This window comes from Equus caballus, chromosome 10, assembly GCF_041296265.1.
Source record: "Equus caballus isolate H_3958 breed thoroughbred chromosome 10, TB-T2T, whole genome shotgun sequence".
Taxonomy (NCBI): Eukaryota; Metazoa; Chordata; class Mammalia; order Perissodactyla; family Equidae; genus Equus; species Equus caballus.
In genome coordinates this window covers 91,021,239-91,046,732 of record NC_091693.1, presented here as the reverse complement: position 1 = coordinate 91,046,732, position 25,494 = coordinate 91,021,239, and the positions used below count along the sequence as shown (strand labels likewise).

Genomic DNA, 25,494 nt, shown 5'->3' with positions numbered 1-25,494 from the left:
ACGCCTGGCCACCGGCAGCCCTGTTGGCAGTGAAGTTCCGCTCTCGTGGACTTGGCTCTGTTTCGGCTGCTTCTCCCAATTCCCACTTGGCTGATAGAGACTCTGACCTGATCCTGAGGTCATCGCGCACGGGGGTCTTGTGTTCACTGCTGCTAAAAACAAAACACGTGGGCTTTGGGAAGAGCCCATCCTCCACTCTTTTTCTGAGGAGCTGCTGAATCACAGTAGCGTGTTTCTCAAATTTTACTCCCACTCCCTTCCAGATGATAAGTGAGATCACATACACTGAAATCTCCCTGCCTTGGAGACACCCAGCACGTGAGCATACCCAAGACTGGGGAAGTCTGTGATTAAGAAAACAAAACGTGTTTAAAACTTTGAGTTAAAAAGACTTATTTGCGGAGGAAGAGACTTCTGCTCCCATTCCTACAACTGAGCAGCTTCTCCTTGACACCAGTTTGGGAAAGACTGGCCAAGGCACTTTTTGGCTCAGTGGTTTTTTAGGGTTAATTTCTGACAGCTGAACCTCTCTTTAAAACCCCTTTGAACCTGGGCCGAATTAACAAATGGAGGGCTTGGCACGGCAGTTTCCTGATTCATAGCTGTATCCCTCTGCTCTCCTTGTGCCGCTAAGTACTATAATCTTTGACCTGAAAGGAAGAATACTGCTAACAAGTAAATGTTTAAAAGACCCCTTGAAGTCTAATGTGCGTGAGTTTGCACCTGGGGAGCCGTCTGCTGGATGAAAGAGCTGACTCACTTTTCATCTCCTGAGTCGGCGGCTGTTTTACAGTGGGTGGAAAGGAAGTGCTTTAGGTACCGAGGGTTAGGTTTCTCTTTATTTTTAGATGTGGTCAGCCATTGGCTGCGCCAACTTGGCGGTGACTGTAAGTGTGTTGGGGCCCTGCGTGAGCGATTTGGCATCACCGAGAATGAGTGAACTCCGACTTGGAAGAGTGCAAGCAACCGGAAACACGAGCCGCTGATGGACTGGGAGCCGTCAGGGGACTCAGCATGCAAGTGTGTGAAGCAGCAGCCCGGTGGGGCCAGGGGGCCAGGGTTTGAGAGGTGACAGTGGCCTCCCCCTGCTGTGTGGAATGGGAGATAGGAACTGTGTGTTGCCGGGCTTCCAGCTTTAAGATTTAATGAGTCTGAATTTTGCTGGTTTTCTGGTTTGTGTGGAAGTGGGTGTGTGTGTTAATGGGCTTCAGATGGGATTCGTCGAGCCTCCATGAAACAAGGATTTATTTCTAAAATTTGAGTGCCCTGCTGTGACAGTTTGACTGGAGAAGCCCTTACCAGGCATGAGGGAGCGGACTTCTATTTGCACGGCTGAGGGCGCTGGTTCCCTTGGCCGCGGCATTGGCACATGGAGTGAGGCGGAGGATGCGCACTGTCGTAGGAGGTTGGTGACTGACTGCAGGCCGAGATCGCTGTCAGGATCCCTTTTCAAAAGCTGTAAATCAATCCTGGCTACCCTGTTTGGTATGCTTTATTGTGTTTTTAGAAAATGTTTAGGTCACACTACTGAAACGCATCCACAGACATTTTCCTCAGGAACAGCAGCCTGCACAGAGGGCGCCTTCCAGTTCTGAGCTCCTGCTGCGGTGTTTTCACACAGTCGCTGTTGTGGGAAAGTGATGCTGTATCCTGTGTTCGTTCAGGGATGTTCTTTCACGCAGGCTGGACGGGCATGGGCTCGGGGTGTCGGTGCTGTGCCTCTGGGACAGGACCTGTGCTCTTCAGAAGTGATGATCTGTCTTACTGTGTTTAACATTTGGGGAACAGGGGTTGCACAATTTTCTGGAGGGTCAGGATTAATTCTCTCTAGTTTTATTATGGTTATGAGAATACATTAATTGTCATGGAATAATTGTGTAAAAAAACAAAAGATATTTTCGAATGGTAACTTTCAAAGTTAAATCATTTGAAAGTTTCTGTGATTTTATCCCTTTTTTCTGCAGCTTAAGCCATAGTGTAATATTTACTACCAGTGTTTTCTTTTTTCTTAAGAAACTGGTACCTCTGATCTCTTACTGTTCCTTTTTCTGATTGTATTTTACAAGTGCTCGAGTTCAAAGAGATACGTCTGATAATGATTTCCATCTGTTGAGGGCCTCCACCTAGCTATGTGCTCACCTCATAGCTCCATCAGGTGGGTGTTGCTCTTCTGTTTTTATTTTTTTCTGTGGGGAAGGGTTCAAGGAGGCTGTCCCAGGGTCAGTGTCAATAGATGTGTTGAAATCAGGACTGGAATCCAGCTCGGCCTGATTCAGACACTGGTGCCGCCTCTGTCTGTTGCACCAGCAGCAGGTGCTAAAGCCTTGCTTCTCATGTTGTCTCTTAAGTAAAGTTTTACTGAACACCAACAGTTTAAGTTTTTTCTGCTTAAGGGACTGACCTCGTTGGCGGGCAGGAGGGGGGAGAGTGGGGTTGGGGGAATGTCAGTTACCTGAGGCAAACCAAGGGCTAGGCAACCAGCTTCAAGGTGTCCTCCGACCCTCAGGAGCGAGGGATGAGGGTCAGAGAGAATGCTCCGGGAAGGGGCAGTGAGATGAGAGGGCAGGCGAGACCCCGTTGTGGGCCTAACTCGAAGGTTTGCTTAGCAGTGGCGGGCGGGAGCAGGGTTCGACGCGGTCGGCTGTGGTCTGAGTTGGAGGGGACGTGTGGCCGCAGTGAGGCACATGTGGTCAAGCTGAGGCAGGAGGGAGCCAGATTCTGTTGGGAGGGAGGTGGGGTTTAGGGTGAAGGTAGGAGCAGGGTTCGAGGAAACCGCAGTCTGCAACAACCAGGGCAGGGGAAGGCAGGGGGAAAAGCGCGGAGACAAGGGCCCGGCTGCGGGCAGTCAGGGCTGAGGAGGTGGCAATGCTGAATGGGCTGAGCCGACTGTGGGCGGTTGGTGCCAAGGAGCAGAGTGACTGGGCATTTTGTCGTTGGAAGCTGGGGCATCAGAGGGAGAGGGATCCCGCGTCTAGAAGAAGAGACTGAAAGAGCCAAGCAGGGAGCAGACTCATTCAGGCCACGGCAGGGCCAGGAGGCCGGGGTGGACGAGGAGGGGGAGACTGGAGGGAGGCGGGGTGCGGGGGCAGCCTCGCAGGGGCCCCGCTGAGTGGGGAGAGGTGGCTCCTCACCCCACCCTGGGGTTGGGCTCAGCCAGTGGCCCCACACTTGTCTGATGAGCCCCCAGAGGTTCTGTGCGTCCCGGGAGCCCCACCAGGGCTGTATTTCAGTGAGCTCCCCCGGGGTGGCCAATGACCAGGTGACACAGGCTCAGGTGTCCTGCAGGGCAGACGCTGCCTCTGTGACACAGCCTCCCTGTGGCTCCTCGCGACCGTGTGGCTACAACAGACACTCCTAATGTTTCACCCGAGCTTGCTGGGCTGAGTGGACACCCAACCGCTTGTGCTTCATGACACCTCCAGGGTCCTCTGCTGGTACCCGACCTGACCCGTGGAGGCCAGTCTGGATCCAAGTAGTGTCTCTACCTCCCAGGCCTGGTGGAGACGGGCTGTTCTGTTCTGCCACCTGCTGGCCAACTTCAGGCAGACCATCCGGGGCTTGGGGGTGGCCTCAGCTTTCACACACAGCTTCAATGGAGCGCAGATGAGGCAAAAATCTTATTTCCAGTGTAGCCGTCTGCTCTCAGTTGAACATCTGACATTTGGTGTTGCAAACCTGGCAAAGTTAAGTTCCTCTCCCATGAAGGTTTCTTCCAGCTCCGTGTTAAAATGTTAACGACAACAGCATGTCTTGAGAGCAGTTTGCTGGGTCAATCTCAGAAAGAGCGTTTGTTTGCTGTGCGTCTGTTCTGTGGACAGTAATTCTGGCGATTCAAGGTGGTGTGAAGGCAGACAGGGTTCAAGCTCCAGAGACGTGTGATCTTGGGAGATTTCTTACCTTTCTGGGCTCAGTTTATCCTCAGCGTGGCTGCAGGCTGCAGTGCATCTGTCATCATCATCATCATTGTGTTGACCTGTCTGGATCTGGGTCCCAGCTCTGCCAATGACCCAGACTTGAAAATCCCATGGCGGCCCCGGCGGGCACTGCTGCTCGGTGGAGTGCGCAGCCTCTCAGACTCGTCGTTCCCTCGTCTATAAGATGAAGGTGTGCGGCACGATGATCCCCGAGGTCTCCTTTGGTCCCGAGCTTCTATGGCTTAAATGATCAGCACGAGTGTGGCTCAGTTTCCGCAGGGGTTGAGGGGGGCCGCATTTGTGCTTGGCCTTTAGGTAGGTGCCGGGCTTCCAGGCCCTGGCCCGTTGGCACCGATGTGCTGTACTGGGAGCTTCTGAGGAGGCTCATTTCATGCTCTGCATCTGATGCTCTTCAAACATCTTTAAAAGTTAGAATAGGAAAAATGTCAGGCTTCTTTACTTTCTCTTTCTTTTGAATATTACTGATTGAAACACAGCACTAGCGTTTAACTTTGCTCTATCTATAAACAAAATGCAAACTTTCCGAAAGATCGCTGGTTCTTAGTTGGGGTGGGGGCACACCTCACACAGACCTCGGAGCTTTTTGACAACACAAGTGCCAGACTACAAACCCAGAGGGCAATCTGCGTGTGATGTGTGAGTGAGACTCTCCTCTGCAATGACGGGTACTCACCCGCAGCTGAGGCTTGAGGCGCTCACGCGGCTTCCGTCGCGCCTGACCCTCTCAGCAGTGCTGGGCCAGCCAGCACTCAGGGACTTTTGGTGTTGAAGGCCCCGTGCTCAGCTCCGGGCCCTGGACTCCGATGAATGCTCGCTGACGTCCTCTTCGTCCACATCCCGCCCCCGCCTCCACTGGGCTGGTGGCATCGCACTTTGTTGGGCTCTGGGTTTCTTTGGTTATACGTTACGACAAGGCCATCCCTTGGATAGGAGCTTAGGGTTTGAGCTTCCTCAGACTTCATGGTCATCTCTTCTTGCAGAGGCGTCTCTTCTGGAAATGGCTGAGCGTAGGCCCACGTGTTAATTCTTGAATGACTTGGGTGGTTCTTACGTGATGTCACTTCCTCAAGTAGCTGGCACTGATATCCCACATGCTGAATAAGCACTATTGTACTACTTGATAAATTAAAGGTTGTTTGACACCATTAACTTTTTTTCCTTATTTTGAATTGTAGCTTACTTTTAAGCTAAGCATTTTCTTATCAACTGTGGTCAGAAATGTGTATTTTATGGAGCTATCCTGTAACTGTTACTTTTCTTGTGTATTCATTTTTTTCCCTAGAAAAATTATCAGCAAAGTAAACTTTAGAGAATGGCTGGAACACACTTTGAGTGTGTGCGTGTGTGGTTTGACAAAATGTGGGGTTTTCTATTTATTTTTTAGCTATTTTAAGTAACTGTCGTTACTTATGGGGTAACTAGCCCACCTGCTGTTTTGTAGCACTTCCTTTTAACTCATCAGGAGTTCACACTTTTCTTTGAACCATTTGTTGCCTCACTTCATTTTGGGAGAGAGATGTGCATGACAACCGTGGGAAAGGCCGAGAGCGGTCACTTGGGGATTCTGTCTTTAGAGGGGTCTGGGGGCCTGGTTCTTCCCTCTCAGTTCCGGCGTTGGGGGACAGGACCCTCCATGCCAGCTCCCCTCCCCTCCCTGCACCTGCAGGCTTGATTTTAGTCACCTGCTCTGCCTCGCCGCCACCGTGTGTAGCAGCGCGGCTCCCACGAGGCCCCAGTCCACGGCTGCCTCTTGTTGCTGCTGCAGGTGACCCTCGGGTGCTCAGTGCTGGTGCGTTGGCATTTCCTCGTTTACTTTTCCTAACAGCCTGATGAAGAAGGTCCCTGGTGTCCTTGTCCACAGGGGCTGAGGTCGGGGATGGCTGCGAGGACGTTGCTCACCTCAGTGCCCTTTGAGGCGGCGCTGCCACAGATCTGCCGTAGTGCCCCCACCGTCCTGGCTCCCCCGCTGTCTCTGGAGGTGACAGAGGGTCGACGGGGGGAGGGAGACTCATCGGAAGGGGCGTCTCTCCAGCTAATGTCTGCGTTCTGCCACCGTCCCTCCCCGCGGCTCCCGTGCGCCCTCCATGGAGGCGTCTAGCGCTTCACCCTTCTCTGAAGTTCTTCTGGGTGGAGCGGCATTTTAGAGAAACAGAAGTTCTCTTGATTTAACATACCCACTTTTGACTCTGGGGAACGTGGTGTTTCAAACAAAAATTTTGTTTGTCTTAGTGCTTCTTAGGCCTCCTGTTCTCTAAGTTTCTCCTTATCAAGATGAGTCTATTACTTGGAGACTCTGACAAATGTCATTTCGTGGCGGCAACTGAAGTGGCCGTTACCAAACTGGATTCCCCGTCTCCAGTAGCCTTTTTGCTGGAGGTTTTGATGACGTTGGGAGAGTTGGCGGAATATGTGACCGTAGAAACTGCTGAGCTGAAGAGAAAAACATGTTTATATTCTGCTTGTTGTGTTTCCATGTGTTCCAGAAAGCTTCAGTTTGTGAAGTTTTCTAAGAAAACACTCATGCCATGACTGGAATTTTAATAGTCATGGTTTATGAGAGAAACACAACAAGCCATGCCCTTAAGTATATCTGTACTTCAACTATAGCAGCTCAGGTCAATTTTAGACACCTCCTCCTGTGAAGTGTTCCTTTAATTACCTGAACAAGGTTGTAGGAAAAGGGTCAGGTGAGTGCATTTATGAACAGTGCCAAGTCCATGGTTCTTTAATTTTATATTTTATAAAAATAACTTTAAAAAAGATTTGGGCAATAAAAAAAAAAAGATTTGGGCAGTATTATATCATTTATGAAACTTAAACACACAAAAAAGTACTGTCTTGTTGATGAACACACTGGTATTTAGAAAAAGTGTAAAAACACCCTTGTGAGTGATGCACACCAAATGCAGAAGAACAGCTACCGCTGGGAGGTGGGGACAGGAGGAAAGTTTGGCTGTAACATTTTATTTTATTTTTTCTTATTTATTTATTTATTTTTTGAGGAAGATTAGCCCTGAGCTAACATCTGCTGCCAATCCTCCTCTTTTCGCTGAGGAAGGCAGGCCCTGAGCTAACATCCGTGCCCATCTTCCTCTACTTTATATGTGGGATGCCTGCCACAGCATGGCTTGCCCAGCGGTGCCATGTCCGACCCGGGATCTGAACCGGCAAACCCTGGGCTGCCAAAGCAGAACATGCGCACTTAGCTGCTGCACCACCGGGCCGGCCCCTGTAACATTTTATTTTAAAAAACTGAAGCAAATATAGCCACATGTTAACTATCAAATCTGTGCTTATTTCTCTCCTTTTCTCTGTTTAAAATAATTTTGAATGAAAATTCAGCGTTAAATGATTAAAAATTTTACGTTGTATGTTTACATACAAGCTGTGGGAAAACAGAAATGCAAGATGGAAAAGTTTGCACCGTTTGCCCTGTGCTTCCTGGCTCGTGACGTCGCTGATGGTGTTTTCAGTGTGTCACCGAGTCTGCTTGTGTCCTCTGGTGCTTCGTCTCTGCTGCGTTCTAGTGCTGGTGCATTTCCAGCGGACTTGTGAGTGGGGACGTGAGCTCTTGTGCTTATGGAAGCTGTGCTGTGATGGTGTTGACGCTGAAGTGGTTCCCAGACTTTAACAAGCATCACGCTCGTCTGGAAACCTGTTTAAATGTGGCTCCCCAGGTCCCTCTCCAGAGGTGTGGACTAAATAGGATCCAGGAATGTGCTTTTTTTTTTTTAATGATTTTATTTTTCCTTTTTCTCCCCAAAGCCCCCAGTATATACTTGTATATTCTAGTTGCAGGTCCTTCTGGTTGTGCTATGTGGGATGCTGCCTCAGTGTGGCCTGATGAGCAGTGCCATGTTCACATCCAGGATCCGAAGTGGCAAAACTCTGGGCCACCGCAGCGGAGCATGTGAACCCGACCACTTGGCCATGGGGCCGGCCGGAATGTGCATTGTTAAGGAGCCTGGCCCTGACTCCCCCGCCCCAGTCCACACTGACTCTCCTGGGGGTGCCCTGAGGTACACAGTGTGGGAACACTGGTTTGACCCGCCTTTGCTGTGCAGCCTACCCAGCTCTGGGCTCCAGGGATGCTTCTGTTTTTGTAAATCATGTCTTATTGACGCCCAGCCCTGATTTGCTCACAGAGCCTCTGCTGCTTTTCTGGCACAATGGCAAGTCGGGTGGTTGGAACAGAGGCTGGGGAGCTTGCAGAGCCTCATGGAACTGCTGTCTGGCTCTCTGTAAATGGTGTGCTGAGCCTGCGTGTGATCTCGTGTTTTGCGGGGTCAGCATCAAAGTAAGTCCAGTGGAGAAGCTGGAGCGCGTTTAACGGGAGGGTGAATGTGATGATGAGGGGCGTGTAGTGACCAGTTCAGTGTGACAAGTGCCAATTGAGCCCTGGCTGCATGCAGGGACTGTGCTCACCGTGCCTCAGTTTCCCACCCGGCCATTCACAGCCTTCAGGGAAACACGTGATTCAGACATGATGGGGTAGGTGGGCGTCCCTCTTCGTGGGGTGCTATGGGCACATACAGCGGTGGGGAGTGGTGTCCCAGGAGTCCCTAACCCTCGGTGGCTTGTCCAGCAGGTCCTGAGGTGGATGAGGTTCCACATAGGGGCCCCCACTTGCTGGGGTGAGGGGTGCGTCGCTCTGGGCAGTACCATGTCGAGGAGGCGTGTTCAGTGGACTTTGCTCTTGGCACCATTGCCGTGAGAAGGGTAGGTGTGGACTGGCATGCTGGTGCTTGGAGGGGCAGGAGCAGCCCCTAGAGACCTCTGAAGTGACCGGCCACGTCTGCACCCATTTGAGACTGGTTCCGTGTCCTGGGAAGTTCCTCAGTCTCTGGCAGGGGGGACAGTTGCCTGGAGCAGGGCCTCCCTGGGCCACATTCAGCGGGTGGCTGACCTCTGCACAGCCCTCATAGATGAGGCTGTTTTAAGCCACTTAGTTCGAGGTGTTTGTTACCCAGCGATAGTTCAGTGATATAGTGTCCGAGAATGTTTACGTGTTTGAACCGAGACAGCACCGGGCAGAAGTTGTGAAGGGCATGGAAAGCTGAGCAGGTGGAGAAGAGAACAAGTGTCTGCAGACGGAGGGCAGAGGAGGCACACCCAGGGCCTTGGAGGATGGTGAGAGCTGGCCTGGGGGACACAGCCGACAGGGCAGCCCATTCCCCAGGGTCTTGCTAGCCCGGGGGGAGGTCTGAAGGGGCTGCGGGCATGGGCGGTCAGGGCAGGCCGAGGTGTGGGAATCTTGGACCCTCCTTCAGATCTCAGCTCCACTGCCTGAGGACTGGGGGACCCAACAGGTTCCCATGTCGTCGTCCTCAGCGTCTGCATCTGTAAAATGCGGGGTGATGCTTGTTTCACAGGGTTTTGTTACAGGGAAGGAACTGACAGGCACATCTGTGGATCCTTCCCTTGCTGTGGATGCCGCGGCCGTCTGGCTGGGACAGTGTGACTGGGCATGTCGGGCGTGACAACTGCCCGATGGCTCCAGATGTCCTCCAGTTTTCTTTCCCACTTTCTTTTTAATGTTTAATTCTCATTATTTCACTCAGTTATGCACTGGGGGAAGGGATTATTTGGTCTGAGGAGATGGAATACTTGAAAATAACTGAGATTACGACGCACTCAACTGCGTGTTCTCAGTAATTTAAAAAAGGCTTTTCAAATTAAAGCCACTTTGGCAAAAAAATTACCACTTCTCCTCATGTCGTGGCCTAACTCATCCCAAACCAAAATATTTTCATGTGTGGAGTCAGGGGGTCTATGGGAAACCTCTGTACCTTCCTCTCAATTTGCTGTGAATCTAAGACTGCTCTAGTAAAACAATTCTACCAAAAAAAAAGAAAAAGAGAGGAAGAGCTGAAAATAATTTCCAAATTAAAAAAAATTTTTTCAAACAACCAAAGCAGGCATTATTGACTTAGAATTGAGTTTTAAAAAGTAGAACCTTGAAACTCCTAACCTTTTACAGTGTTTTTCTTATCGTGAACGCAAGGCCTGCCTGTATGGCAGAGACTAAAAGTTCAGAAAGAGCGTCAGGTCACACGTAAGTGACCAGTCCAGTGTCAGTGACTCAGGACGCTTGGTGTGTAGACTTCCAGATCCTTACTAGCCTTTTCTGTCAAATGTTTCTATAAGTCACCAGTTGGTAATTTAGGCTGCTTTAATTAACCCTCCTAGGCCACGTTTTGCCAACTTCTGCTTCTATAAACAACATAGAAAAAATGCCTGGAAAAGAATTAGAAACTTTGCAAAGTGAAAGATGGCAAACAAATCTCGGAAGAATTCTTACAAAATGAACAGAAATGCTTAAAGAGGCAGCAGATTGGGAAACTCCCCTGGTGCCCCGAGCAGGTTCCCGGGCTGCTGTGGAAAACAGCCACAGACTTGGGGACACAGGACAATGAAAGTCACCTCCTCAGTCCTGGAGGCCAGAAGTCTGAGTCAGCTGTCGGCAGGGCTGCGCTCCCTCCAGAGGCTCCGGGGGCTGCTGCTGTGGCCTCTCCCGAGGCCTCTTCTTGGGGCTGGCGGCTGCTGGCATCCCTCGGCTTGTGGCTGCATCTCGAGCTTCTGCCTCTCGGGTCACGTTGCTGTCTTGTGTCTGAAACCTCCCACTGCCTCTCTTACGAAGGACACGTGTGACCCACTAGGGCTCACTGGATAATCCAGAATAATCTCCCATCTCATGACCCTTGATCATGTCTAGACACATTTTCCCGTATAAGATGACATTTACAGGTTCCCCCTGCTCCCTTTGCTAATAGTAAAAAAGTTAGTCATTATGGGGCTATTAATTTTCTACCAACTCGTAGTTTTACCAGATTTTCACGTTGGCAGAATTCAGTGGTATACTGGGGCCGTTGTGTACTGGCTGTGAGAGCCAATTCCTACATTTTTAGGATTTTAGCAGGCTGATTGTGAAATTGTTGGTAGCTTGAAACTGGCAGTAGTGGGAGTCTACACTGAGGAACTACAACAGGTCAGGGCTGCCCACCCCAGAGAGCCGGTTTAACAAGACCCCCCCACCTCTAGGACGCTCGTCTGGAGTCCTCGCCTGAGGAGCCCTCTCAGCCCTGGAGCTGACTCAAGGCTACTGCTTGTTTTACTTCCTTCTTTCCCTTCTGCTGGAGGTATCATGTGCATCTCTCTCCTACAGTGAATTTTAAACTTCTCGAGGGCGGTCCCATCTTTCGTGCTTTAGACTCCGCCTGGCCTGGCTGGCCTCCAGCAAGGGGTCCACGAGCATTTGCATTGAACCCTCCCTCTCAGCGCTTCCCCATTCTAGAGATGCTGGTGCTGAGGGGAGTCGCAAATATCCCAAATACGTATATTCACATTTCTGTCTCCTTCCTTCTTTGGGGACACACTTGAATTTGGGTACTGGGTGCCACCAATTAATGAATTTTAAGTGCTTTGTACCCAATTCTGTTTGCTCGTATTGTTGGAAGGAGGATTTGTCTGGTTCAGTAAAGCCGCTGCTTGGACCGGCAATATCTGACACGTGTTTAGCGTGGAGTCAGTGCAATAAGGGTGGCTGAATCCGTGAAATGTCTTTAGAAAACCAGATTTATACAGTGTGCTCCAGAGAGCCAGGGAGAAGGCAGTATTAAAGATAGAGCTAAATACAATAAACCCTTCGGTAGGTCACTTAAGGTTGGCTGAAAATGCTTTGTCTTAAACATGTACCAGGAAAAACTGAGGTGAAACATTGCTCCACGGCTCCAGAGCAGCCAGTTCACGTGGTGGAACCCAGGGCCCAGCCTGCGTGTGGCTTACGATGGGGCTCAGGCTGCTTGTCTCATGTGGCCCGTTGTTGATCGCCCCAGGTGCTGGACTGATCACTGGGTTTTGGAGTTTTGGTGGATGTAAGTGTGCCCATACCCCAGCAGTTAGAACCCTCCTTCTTCAAGGGGAGCAGTTTAACTCTCTGAATAATGGAATTTTATTATTCACCCTTTAGTTCAGATTATATACATACAGTCGGTTTACAGATTTTACTTTTGCCTTTCGGAATTTAGCAATAAAGGAATGATTGCTATAAAAGCCTCACTATTTCCATGCCCTGAAACACGTTAAGGTTACAGTGGAGGTGACGCAGAAGTAATTCGATGGTTCTGCTGTCCCTCGTTCAGCCAGTGTTCCTCCGGTGCTGGCCCAGAGGAGCCTGTGGACGAGCATCACCCGGGCCTGATGGGGCTCAGAGCTTCAGGCCCCACCCCAGTAAGGAGACTGCACGTCAGCAAGATCTCCTGTGATTTCTGTTTGTGGCAAAGTTTGTGAAGAACTGGTTGAGTAGGTAGAAAAAATAATTACCAGGGTCACTGGAGAGGCACCGAGTGCAGAGGAGATTGTGGTTCAGACATTTCCTTATTTGGGATTTGATTTCAGTCTCAGAGTAAGTTCATCCTTGGTCATCTCCTATCAGAAGAATCTCAAAGTCGATGCTTAGTTTTCGGGACCTTCTCATCTGAGCCCCTTGGATGGGGACGTTGTCTTAGTGAAGGTTGGGGCAGGGTTTGCATAGGGGTTGTTGACCACTCATCAAGCCTCTGACAGCCCACGGTGTCTGCCAGCAACCGCTCTGTCCTGGCAGCCTTTGTTCCCTCACAGACTGACCACCTGCAGATGGAGAGCAGTGATGCACTGCCGTGTTGCTCCCGTGTCAGGTGATCCCCGGGGGACAGTGTGGCTGGGGCTCAGCTGTCAGTTCTGTTCCGGGTCCTTTTCAGACCTGAGGACGTTGAAGGGTGGGATTTAGGCTTGTGATGATCCATAAATATAAATGTTTGCTTCTGATCTTTCCATTTGAGGGACACAACACTGCTAACTCCACTGAGAGGACCTCTGACGCTCGGCGCTGGGGCTGGATGGAGGGCCTCGCTCTCCTTCTCTTAGAGCTTGGAGCACGGTGGGGGAGGGAGTCTGAGCAGGTTGTTGCACTGCCCTCTCTTCTGCGACTTCTGAGAGTCGGGTCAATGGTTTAACTCCGTGGTGGAGGGGCGAGGATGGTGAGGAAGGAGGATTTGCTGTGCTGTGGGAGCTGACTTGCTGAGGCCCTGGGGGTAATACAGTTTTGTTTTGGTTTTTATTTAGTTACAAATGTCTGGCTCAAGCTGTTTACTTCTAGATGCTGAGATAAGCTTTCATCATTAGTGTGTACAAATTACCTCATAGAGAGTTTGCATTGAAACCTGCTCCTAAATTATTTACCAGAGCTGGCAGCTGGAAAACCTACCACTCCGTGTCCTGCCAGCTCCGGGTCCCGTGGGTCGCCTGGGTGACTCGTGTGGTAACCTGATAGGGTGCACACTCCACCCGCCTCCCGGTCGGCTGCTTGGAGCAGGATGCAGTTTGGAGTGACTGTCCTTGCTGCTGTGCATGGTTTCCACCTGGATCTCTGTTCACAAGCCCTTGGCCTGTGGCCCCCACCCCAGCCACACACCAGCCCCACAGCCCCAGCACGTCGGCCGCCCACCCTGGTTTCTGAGGTCGGGGTTCTGCCTCCCTCATTCTTCCTCCCAGGTTTGAGGGGAGGGCCCAGGGAAGTTGAAAGTCACAGCCTCCTTTGTGGCCTTTGAGGCTGAGAAACCGATGGCACTTGAAGTCAGTCCCTCCTCTCAGCGGGCATTTTACACAGATGGCAAGTGGAGCAGCTACCCGCCTGGTGGGTCGAGGGTTTGTCTAATCCCATATCCTGTCGTGTTTAACGATTTTTCTTAGATCAAGAACTTTCATTTGAGCTAAACTCCTTTCTAAGGATGTCGGTAATATATTGAAACATGAAATATTGTGTCTTTTGGCAAGGACCTTCCAAATGTGTTCAATCTATCCATTGACTCTCAGTGGAAACATAAATAAATCTTTCCAAATTAGTGGCTATTTGACTCAGGAATTCCCAAAGAAGAATGATTCTAGAACTTCCCTTGGAATGTATTCTGATGCCTCCCAGTTTTTATAATTAACTTTTATTTAAAGTATTACTTAAATCATTCTCGAAATAATAAAGAGTAATTTCTTGTCCTTTTGTCAGTAGTGACGGGTAAATTTCTCACCACTTTCAAGAACTCCATGTGAAAGAGGCAATCAGTCATAAACCTGGTGTAGGTCCACCTGGGGGCGTTTCAGGCCTGGACTCGCTCCTCACAAGTCAGGGGACAGGGTGCATCTGGGGCAGCTGTGGGGACACCTTCCACGAGAGCGCCGTGCTTCGTTCTGTGAGCGCTCAACGACTCCTGCTAAATGTGTAATTTACGCAAAATTATTTATCCGATTCCCCGACGCCTGGAGCTCAGCAGGGGTGAAGTGGTAGGAACGGAGCAGTTATTGACACGTGTGGTGGCAACTGGGGTTTCCGTTTGACAGCCCAACGGCAAGAGGGGAGATGGGAAGTACGGCCCAGGGAGGAAGGTGGAGAAGCCTGCCCACAAGGTCTGGGAAGAGTGTGCCCTGTGGTTTTCATGGGAGAAATATTAGATTAAGATGTTTTGTTACCTTGCAGATTATAGCTGAAGCTGTTTGAAGAAACAGGTTGTACTCCTGTTTCTTCTCCTCTGCAGGGTTACTGTGGAGATGATAATAGACACGAATGATAGTAACACACATGACGTGCAGGGAGGAACGACCCGGCTGTGTGGAGGTGGGTGCACATGGCTCTGGGGTTGATAGTCCAGGTGGTGAAAACGGGGGGTTCATTGTAGTTGCAGTTTGAGCGAATGTGATAGCTTTTCAAGCAGCCCACTTATGATTTCTAAGCTGATTGGAGCACATATGTAACATGGATAGTTAAAATCTAATATTTCCTCCACGGCTGATTTAAACGATAGTGTTGTCTTGGCCATATAGGAACTCTGATCCAGTTGTAAAAGTAGTCAATTTATTGGAGCTTCTTTTACATAAATGAAAGTTTTGATCATCAAGGCCCAGTATAACAGAAACATGAAATAGCTGGTAGATGGAGAATTGGTTATTGTGCAGACATATCCGTAGGTCCTAGGAATAATGGGAAATCCATTAAGCTGCTTGGAAACCCAGCCTGTATGTGCTCACTTTGAGGGAGTCCCGAGTTTCTTCCCTGACTGGACCAGGCTCCTCTTGGTTGCTTGGCAGTGACTATTCCTCGAGCCCTTCCCTCAACTTTCTCCCAGATGTGTATAGGGACAGGAGGTAAGGAGGAAACACACCGGGTACCTGTGACACCAGTGCACCTGTGCTGCTGTGTGTGTGGTGCACACGCTGGGGGGTGGGCTGGAAAAAGCGTTCAGCAGCACTTGCTGTATCTAAGAACAGCACAGGGTTTATTGCAGAGTTCAGATATTCCTAAGTTAAAAATGTTGCTGCGAGGAGGTAGACACTGAGGGGAGAGACTTGTGTTCCTCATTTGAGGTCCATGGATCCTTAGAGAATGCATCCATGGATCTTGGGGGGGGGGGGGTCCCAGGAACCTCTGAAATGGGAAGCAGGATTTGGGATATTTACATATTTTCTCACATGAGAGTCTTTTTTTACTTTTCAGTTTATATTTTGAGATTCTCAAAAGTGTCTTTGGCTCAGAAAGAATACTGGATGTTTGAACTTGGTTGTTAGCCACTGGTGCTTTACATAATTGTATTGTTTTTGCCCTTATAATAAGGAAGTAGAGGTGTCATTCCAGTTCAGCAGCTGGGCCCCATGCTGGGCGGCGTAGGCAGCATCCTTGGCGGGTGGCGAAGCTTTGAACCCAGTGATGTCTGATGCCACCTGGTCCGTCACTGCTTCCTCTGTGTGATGCTGGGCATCTCACAGCCTTCTCTGGGCCTGAATTTCTCCATTTGTAAGTTGAGGGGTTTAAACTGCAGATCTCTTGAGGACCCCTGTCTGTTTTCCTGGTTGGTGCTGCAGCTTTGCCCCTCAGCCCCAGAGCCTGTTCCCTGTGTGGTTTCCATGTGGTGCGGGCTGTCCATCCCAGGACCTCTCCCAGCTGCTCTGGGTTTTTTCTTCCACAAATTTTTCAGTCCTAGTAAAACTTGGAGTGGCTTTTTCTTAAAATCTCAGTGGATTGCAGTAGATCCTGCTTTTATAATTTTTAGTCAAAGTTTATTTTCTATTGCAATTGGTTAGTTTTAATATATTTGCTCAAAGCTGGGTAAAGGGGAGACAGACCCAGTTCTCTGCTTGTTGCATGTCAGTCTCACTCTGAACAGACTTGGGGGTGCTGGCCTGAGTATCTAGGTAGGAAGTGGCAGGGCCTCTTGACTCCCCTGGGCCCTGGAGTTATGTGGGCCTTGGGTGAGACGCTCGCTCAAGTGCGTTCCAGCTGGGGCTCCAGGTGTCTTCCTGCCTGCCGTGATGAAGGGTGTGGGTAGGAGCTCAGGGCTAGAGCCTGCAGCTGCCTGCCACCAGTGCAGCTTTCTGGAGGTGGTTCTGCAAGACAGGAGGCCTCTCACAGTGAGAGAAGAGCGAACCCCAGGGACTACGGGGGAGGCAGAAGGGTCCTCAGCCTGGCTCTCGAGCTGCTGGGGGAAGACGGGAGAGGCAAGGATGGGTGCAGGACACACATTTCGCCTTTGCTGAAGCTGGGAGTGAAGCAGGAGCTGAGCCAGTTTACTTCTGTGGAGATACACTTCCCTGGAGGATGACCTTCCTAAGCCGGTCTGGGAAGCTCGACGCATGTATGTGACCACATACTCTCCTGGAACCCCTTCTCAGAGTCCCTCCTTCAGACGTGTGGTCTGATAATTCGGTTCTTTCCTTTGTCCCCAGAAGTGTGTATTCTGCGTGGACTTGCAGTTTCCATCGCTTTGCTGGGTTTCGGAAGTTTGAGCCGCCGTGCAGTGCTGGCTGTGGGGAGGTGGGGCTTCTGTTTCCAATGAGGAGCCTTCAGCGTCGGGAGAGCCTATCGCCTTTCACGGGAGCTACTCTGATCCAGGCAGTGGCCACGCAGTCTGGTTATTGTTTGTGGATCCAGGCGGTTTGCAGCCGGAAGGAGGGCAGGTGGGGGTTTACGACTCTGCGCTGCGGGACTAGCCGGGAGACTCTGATTTCTCCTGCCACCTGTGCGGGTGAACTTGGAACTGGGCGCCTGGCTTGACGCCGACTCTTTTTCTCCAGCTGGAGGAGTTCCTTCCGTCTGTGTTCTGCCCTTGGAAGGAAAGATGCCTGGGAGAGGAGTGGGGCCGCCAGAGGCGGTGCTGGGTGCGCACCACAGAGCCTCAGTTATGTTCTTTGCAAAGTCCTGACAAGTGTTCCTGAAATGGACACTCTGCTTCATTTTTAAAATTGTACTTTTATTTGTTTTTATTTTCATTTTTGGGGGGCCGTGGACATCCCTGACCTAGAAACCAAGTACAACAATGTGGCTAGTGTAAAAAAATATTTTTTTTGTTTCTTAACTCCTCATTTTCCTTTTCTTTGTAATTGGGTGACATAGAAGCAGCCTTTTTGCATAAAGCTGTGCCTGACTCTCAACACCGTCTGAATGAATGGGACGGAGCAGTCTCGATCAAAGGACCTGGACCAATTTTAAAAAACGAGCCTTTTGTTTGTTGGGCTACCTTTGTCTGTAGTTGATTTTGATGTGAAAGAAGATGAAAAAGGACGGCTCTTCAGGTTCCTTCAGATTCAAGTCCAGCCCGGGTTCTCTCTCACGTGCTGTGAGTTGGATAAATTTCTCCTCCTTGTCCAGGCAGACAAAGAGGCTGTTCCGCAGTGATGGGGAGCTCCCGGTTTGTGGGCAGCAGGTGGAAGCGGACGATGAAAACTGGACCTACAGAACCCAGCCCAGAAAAGGTGACTTGAGTTTGTTTTTACTTAAACATTTTTAGAAGTTTGTAGAATTCTTTGTTTCTATCACTGATTTCCCTTCACAATTTTTGGCCTTGTTAGGAGGGGTTTTTTTGTTTATTTTAGAATTCAGTATCATTCATTTGCTTACATGCCTAAAATAAAAGTGCTCTCTCACTTAGTTTCAGCATGAGATCACATCCTTCTAAGAAGGACGGAATAGCCATTGTTGTCCTCAGCACTCCCCTCCTCAGACCCTCACACTCACGTGACTTGTGGAGAGTTCGGTGGTGAACCGTCTCACAGAAGGAGTCATCTGCTCTGGGACTGAGGTTGGGACGTGGAGCTCTTTTCTGGAACAGTGCACTGAGGAGCCTGGGAATCCTGGATGGCCTCCAGGCATCTTTCTGCTGAGAAGATTGATGGGTTACATGAGCAGGTGTTGGGGTGACATCGAGGAGAATGAACCCACGAAGGGCTTGCCCTTCTTATCTTGGCCAAAAGGAGTTTTTGGATTTCTTTCCAGTTCCTTTCCGACCAGGCTGGTCTCTTTTCAGGGTTAGCGTGTTTTGCCTTCCTCAAGGCGAAGAAAAGATCAGTCCTGGTGGAGAGAAATATTTCAATATTTCTCAACACACCCCTATATTATGTTTAGAATTTCTGAGTTCTTCCTCTTATGACTGTTTACTGGAGAGACTGGTCAGTTAGGGTCTGAAATGGCTTCTCCCTCGGCGCCGTGGCTGACCCCATGGGGAGCCCTATTGAAGTGTTATAAAGGAGCCGGTCCAGACATTCCATGTGATTGTGTTTCCGTGTTTATCACATTCTTCCCGTGCAAAAGAAACCTCGTTAGAATCTTTCAGGGACCTGTTCTTTCTCCTCTTCTGGGAAACAAAACTGAAATGTGAGAGAATAAACTAAGTTAAATATGTGCTTGTGGGTCCAATAATTATATTCCATGGACTGAGAATTAAATACAGCCCTTCTTGTGGATGATGTGTGTTACACCACTTGTTCTTGTCTGTTAGCTGTGGCACAGGAGGGGCTAGTTCATGCTCTTTGAAGTCAGTTGTTTATTATGTCAAGAAGGTGGCCAGCGCTGGTCCGCTGATGCTGAGCTCCAATATGCAGGTTTTCACTCAGATACAGTGTGACTGCCAGGAGTAGGGAAGTCTCTGTGCCCTCCGGCTGGAGTCTTGGAGTTTCGTAAGTCCACGAACTTGCCTTTTCTAAATCGAGTGAGCTGTGGTTTTGGTAAATGGGTGGGTTGTAGTGTTTGAAGAAAGCATTTGAAGGGTGGATACAGTAGTGCTGTTGCTGCCAGAGGGTGTCGTTTTGATTCCTTTGGCTTTTGCTGGAAGTTGTTTTTTATGACTTGTTTTGTTTTAAATTAACCTCTGTCAAGTTTCTGTTAAATGTTGTGTGCGTGTGAGCGTGCCGCTTTAGGGTTTCTGTCGTAGATGCTCCATCCGGTTCACGTTAAAGGGAAGGAGACTGCGACTTTGCGTGTCTTAGTTGGAAATGAAGCAAGTGCTGTACACTTGACTTGGGAAGAATAAAGAAGTCATTGTAAAGGGCAAGGTGACCTGGAAAGGGAGGGAGAACGTGTTTATGTAACAAACACGAGTCTGAGCCCCTTATTGCTATGGAATGGTGGGTGCAGTGGGCTCACACAGATACCTGGGCATAATGCGTGTGCACGTCTGTATAGTTCCTAGAAGTAGTCAGGCATGGATGATGATATCATTTCTGACATGTGTGTTAGCGGGAAATCCTGAAAAAGCTGTCTGTAGATCAAAATTCATGATATTGTATTCTGGTTTCACATTTGACTCACAAAAGAAAACTGTCTCTCAACTTTGACACATTGTCTTGGGGGCTTGTTATAATAGATGCTCCTTATTCCACATGGTTCTTGCCTTTGGAGAAATACAGAAGTGACATTCATTTACACTTGGCAGATCAAAAGAGGAAAAATCTTTCAGAAAAATTATGCAGATTGGAGTTTTTTTGTAGGAGTATCAAATAAGCTAAAACTCTTGCATGGATTATCATTCAGTCTAAGAATGCCCAGTGGCCATGTCAGGATTTAGGTGCAGATAAATATGCACTGAAGACATTCGTCTGATGAGAATCGTGTAGCACCTATTTTTCTTTTATGTCTGTCCAGACTACATGCATGTGAATCCACTTTCTTTTCGGCTTACCCCCAACACCCTTACCTTGTATTAACATCTTTGATTTACACAGGTTTCTAAAAACCTCACCCTCCTCCCCACCCCCCCACACACACTCACGCTGCTGCCTTGGTTCAGCAGTGCCCATCCTGGGATCTTGGGCTGACGAGAGTCTGGTTCTGCAGCCTCCTGGCTTTCTCCCTCCCGCCAGCAGCTGCTGCAAGACCAGAGGGCTTGCCTGCTCACTGCCCACTGTCTCCAGGGCAAGTTGCTTTGCAGGGTTGACCCATTGCATCCCTGCTATCAGTGTGGACAGTGTGTTGTCCAAGACCCAGGTTCATTGTATTAAACAGTTCTTCCACGTTTCATTTTAGAAGATATTTTTATAATGAATCTCCTTGCTGGATTGCTTATCGGTAACATCAAAATAAAGTTTTTAAGTGGCTACCTTCATGGATATCTGTCAGTACACAAACCCGTAGCTTTTCAATTTTATGTTCTCACTTATACTCAAGAAACTAAAGATAAAATTACAGTGCTTGAGACTTCTTTGGAGAAAGTTTTTATAGGATTGCATGTTACTACTGGCATCTTTCCTGATAGACTTGTACTGTTCCCGAGTCTGAATAGTGGCTGGAAGATTCATATTGATGTGTCCAAGCAGTTGCCATCACTGGTGCTGACCTGGCCGGTGTCAAACTCTATTGACCATTGTCCTCAGGAAGGCTAGGTACCAGCGATGATCAGTTCTCATGTTCTTAGTGTGGGATGACCCTCACTATGAGAGCAGAGGATGCTTCTGCTTAGTTGGCCATAAAAATCAAGGGTGTGAGTCAGGATCCTCTAGAGCACTGAGTTCAGTGATTCGTGAGCTCTTCCCTTAGGAGCTTGCGTGGTGAACAGTGGACGTCTAGACGAGATGGCCTGGAGCTCTCACGTGGGGTGCGAAGGCATTCGTTGCAGGAATTCTCCCTGAGTGCTGTGTGCAGGATGCAGAGAATGTAGCACACAGGCCTTGAAGTCATGGGTTCACACTCACGTGCAGAATCTAAGGGGGAATTAAAGAGAAAGTGCAGGATCATCGTGGAAAAGTGTAGAATGAGTGGCTTAGTTGAGAAGGTTCAGATGAAGACACTTCATCTGGAGCATTTCCGTGTTTTACATGGTCTTCTGGCTGTTGGTGTTGATAAACAGTATTTAATGGCTCGGCTTCGTTTCCAGCACCATGGAAGATTCTCCGTGGGGACTGATGACTATCTTCTCCCTTACCCTTCTCTTGTCAAATAAAACCACAAAAGGAAGAATAACAGTGGGGTGTCCTCTCATTGAGGAGAACGAGTTCTGTTGGATCCCCAGCTCTCTGTTGAGTGGGAGGGAGGCATGATTGATGATCCTGTATTGACAGGTGGGCAGATCGATAGGGTAATTGACATGCAAAGCCTCGGTTTGGACAATACTCTTTGGACTTTATCGTGTGTACTAATAACATTACCAAACTTGAACCATTTGAGTTTCAGTTTCCTCCCGTCCCAGGAACTCCAGAGAATGACCTTCCTGGGCATCGAGGGGAATGGATAATCCGTACACTAGTAATCGGTTGTTGAGTGTGGCAGTGGGCTATATTTAAAGTAATTTCATCCCATAGTAAATAGTTGCAAAAAACAGGATCCTGGTGCATAATTGGATTAGCAATGACTTCAGACGGTACAGTGGAGAAAATGGCGTGGAAGACCAAGAGTAGCCAAGATCCTCTTTTCATGTAAATAGCTGTGATTTATTTTTGATCATGAGATCTTTAAAATTATGGGGTTTAAGAGCATTTTCTTCATGACATTAAAGAAGTCTTAAAAATATTGGCAAATATACTCAAATTTGAGAGTAAAACTAGATAAATAAGTAATGTTTATTCTGAGGGTCACTATGTACATCGGAAAACTAGCTGAATGGAGTTGATCTTGGTGTCTTAATAAAAGAGGCAAGAAGAGTATTCCCAGAGCTGAATGCAGTGTTCTCCTCTTCCCTTCTATTGAGGCTGATGCTCTGTGGAGGAGACGCACTATGTGCCACTTAACGTTTATCTGGTTCCCTGACACTGGCCTTTGTTAACTTTTGATCGTTTCTTCTTCTGAAGTAAGGGAATCTCCATTGTCTTGCTCCCTTGTTTTACTGCAAAAATGATTTTATTTGTTATTAAATTGATGAAGTTCTATTGAAATGATGTTTTATGTAATTCTCTTCCTTTATTTACTTATTTTCAAAAGCTTGTGGATTTGTTTTGAGAATTGGACACTCGCTTAGATTACTGGAAATATCTCAGGGTGATGAAAGAAGGACCTTATTGTCAGAGCCTGCGTTTGGAAGTGAGTCATCTGTGTTCGTTTCCCTTGAAATGTCCATACTGGGTTTTGAAAATGTTTTTGAAATTGTTTTTTTCAAACAGTTATTTTTAAAAATAAATTTAAAAGACCCTGAAGGTTAATTAAGGTTAAATTTTTATAAGTCTCTTGCAGTTGTTATAGAATGTGTTATATTTCCATGTAATTTCAAGGTTTTTTGGTTTAACTATAATATTTTCTATCAATTAAAATTTTTTAACTGCAATATTTCCTATGAAATACTTCCATTAACTCCAGTCCTGTCGGTTTTATCTCCTCAAGGTCTATTGTGTCTGCGGCCACATGTCTCCCCGGCCTTCTGAGCCGTCTTCTGCTCTTTCTTGTTACCGTCACTCTTGTCCCCCTTTGGGCCACTCTTGAGTCCATGCTGTGGTCAGAGTCATCTTCCTAAAACTCATGTATAATCGCGTCACTCTCTGTGGCTCCCCATTGCCTGCAAGCAAAGCCCACACCATGTCACACAGCCTGAGGCCCTGCGCTAGGATCCTCTCGGTGCCCTGTCCTTTAAACTCCAGAAACGGCAGAGCAGGATGCTCTGGCCCCCTCCTCCACGTGTTGACCTCCTGCTTCACCTTCTAGACTCTCTTTAAAACCCTGTGAAGTCCTCCCTGGCCCCCCAAGGGCAGAGCCACTTGCTCCCTCTCTCTGCTATCTTTCTCCACCTTCTGCATTCCTCCACCATTGCCCTCATCGCTGGATTATCCTTGTTTACTCCTCTGCATCTTTAGCTAGGCTCTGAACTCAGCACAGAGACCTAGTCTTCCTTATCTCTTTTGTCCCTAAGCTATGTGCTCAGTAAATGGTGCTGGGGGGTGAGCACAACTCCTCTGGACACTGGTGGCTGTGCCATCTGCAGAGGCCTCGTCCTGGACAGACCTCTGGGCTCTCGGGACGCCGCTGGGTCTTGTGCCACAAGCACTTGCTTTGTTGCACATGCTGGTGGGTGTGAACTCGCAAGTGCTCCTAGCTGTGAACTCTCTGGAGTGTGGCAAAAGCGAGGGTTCCGTGGGTGGGAGCATGGCTTCAGTGGCAGTCTGCGGCTCCTGTTGCCCTGCTTGGACTGTGCACGGGTCCAGGACTCCCAGCAGCGTTGGATCTGACCTGGTGGACAGAGATGAGGGGGCGATGAGGAGCCACGAGGCACCTGTCCTCTTCTCAGCCGGTCCCTGCGTTGCCCCTGCCCCCTCAGTCAGGCTTGTCTGAACGCAGCAGCCGCAGGGACCTTTGCAGGGAACACGAGTCGCATCCTGTATCTTCACCACTTAAGACCCTTCGAGCTTTCCTTCTCTATGGTTTGACTGAAGTCTCTGCAAGGCCCTGTGAGGCCCCATGTGGCCTGTCCCTGCACTTCCCCGCTCTCCTGTGAGTCACACCAGCTCCCTCCGTGTTCGGCTCTGCACGATGTTCCCTCCCCCTCCTCTTTCAGCCCTTGGCAGAAGTCGTCTCAGTGCCCTGCCTAAACTGTCACAGCTGGCCCTCCCCTGACCTTTCTACCCGCATCTCTCTTCTTCCCCAAAGCACTTACCACCACCTAATACACTCTATACTTTGTGTGGTTATTTTTGGTGCTGTCTCTAAAACTAGAATTTAGTCTCTAAGACAGGAGAGTTTTAAATACGTTTCGATGACCAGAGTTTCCCCAAGCCTGGCCCGTGGTGGGTGTTCGGTACATTTTAGTTGAAAGAGAGAGTGAATGACACATCGAGCACCAAGTCAGGGCGTCTACATGTTTCACTCGTGTCCCTTCTGATCATGTGACCTGGAACAAGGCACACAATCTGTTTAAGCTCTGGTTTCCATTCTGTAAAATAGGATGATGCCTATTCATCATACGTGTGGGTAGCAGGTACAGCTTGTTATTGAATAAGTGAGTGTATGCTTTATAGATACTGTATCAGCCTCCAGATTGGGCCTGATGGTATTTAATGGTGCTGTCTGTGGGGCTGGCTCTCTCTTCACTATCAGTAGTCAATTGAGTCAGAAGATGTCTTTATCCTAGTGTAGAACATACTATTCTGTAGAATTTTCAGTATTGATGTAAGTGCTCTTCGGGTACTGTGTAACCTAGACAACGCATGTGGAAGCTGTCACCTCCTCTACATCATCCTTCAAGTCACAGGCGCATCACGATGATTGGTCAACCATGGACCGAGTATATGACGGTGGTCCCAGGAGATTGGTGCCATACAGCTAGGTGTGTGGTAGGCCGTACCATCTAGGTCTGTGTGAGTGTGCTCTGTGATGCTCACACACGACAGAACCACCTAATGACGCGTTTTGCAGAATGTGTACCCATCAAGTGACACCTGACTGTATACCTGAGTTTTTATGTCAAATCCTGAAATGATTAAAATACTAAATTGAAAGTCAAGTCTCAGTTAGGCAACCCATCCAAAAGTATTAACAATAGCTAACATTTAATGGGTGCTTGCCATGGCTAGACACTATTAATAACACATTGCATGAGTGAACCCATTTAATAAGTATTGTCTAGACACCGTAAGTATTCAATAAAAGTAATAGTTGGTTTGATAAGCAAGGAAGGGTCATGAGGGAGAACTGAAAACTGGGCTGAGAAACTTAGCTGTGGAGAGACGGAAGCCAGTGTAATTCTGTGGAAAGAGAAATGCACTTGAAAGGACGTGGGGTATTTTGGGGTCTGGACCCAAGAACTTCTGGGTTAAGGGCACAAGCTCTGCTTTGAGTCTCTGGGCTTCATGCGGCTCCTGGATTTGAGCTCTGTGAAGCCTGGTCTGTGTACTATGCAGTGCCTTGCACTTTGTAGACAGTGAGTCAATATTTGTTGTGTGAACATGTGGTCACGGCAGGGTGGAGGAAAACTGCTCAGGGTAGGGCGCGCAGGTGGATTGGAGCCTTTGGGACCAGCATCAGGCGTCTGGGAGCTGTGGAGGTTGAGAAGAAACTGGGTGCTGGTGGAAGCCATCATGTGGCACGTGAGGAAAAGCAGATGTGGAACCACAGATTTTCATGTTAGGCTACCTTCTTTAAAGGAAGTTACAGGTTTTGGTAATTACTTGTTAGTGTAGCAACAGCATCTCTGATTTTCAAAAGTATAGTTGTGTTTGTTCTAGCTGCGTGAAATATGGGTAGTCTTCACCTTGTATTTCTTTTGTCTTTTTGGTTTTTTTTCAGATTTTTATTTTTCCTTTTTCTCCCCAAAGCCCCCCGGTACACAGTTGTATATTTTTAGTTGTGGGT

At 48.7% G+C, this 25,494-nt stretch overlaps 1 protein-coding gene across 8 annotated transcripts in view; it reads left to right on the top strand.

The window, feature by feature from the left end:
- The window catches only part of NHSL1 (NHS like 1), a 290,623-nt gene that overhangs the window by 150,262 nt on the left and 114,867 nt on the right, over nucleotides 1–25,494 (top strand). For 2 of the 8 annotated variants that reach the window (XM_023651206.2, XM_023651200.2), the window contains exon 1: nucleotides 16,897–17,708. The exons of 5 other annotated variants lie outside the window; for them this stretch is intronic. In XM_023651206.2, the coding sequence (XP_023506974.2) occupies nucleotides 17,507–17,708 (202 nt within the window). In that variant the 5' untranslated portion in view covers nucleotides 16,897–17,506. Of the gene's footprint in view, nucleotides 1–16,896; nucleotides 17,709–18,802; nucleotides 18,909–25,494 lie in introns of those variants that run through there. One more of the 8 variants, XM_070225557.1, reaches the window with a different exon arrangement.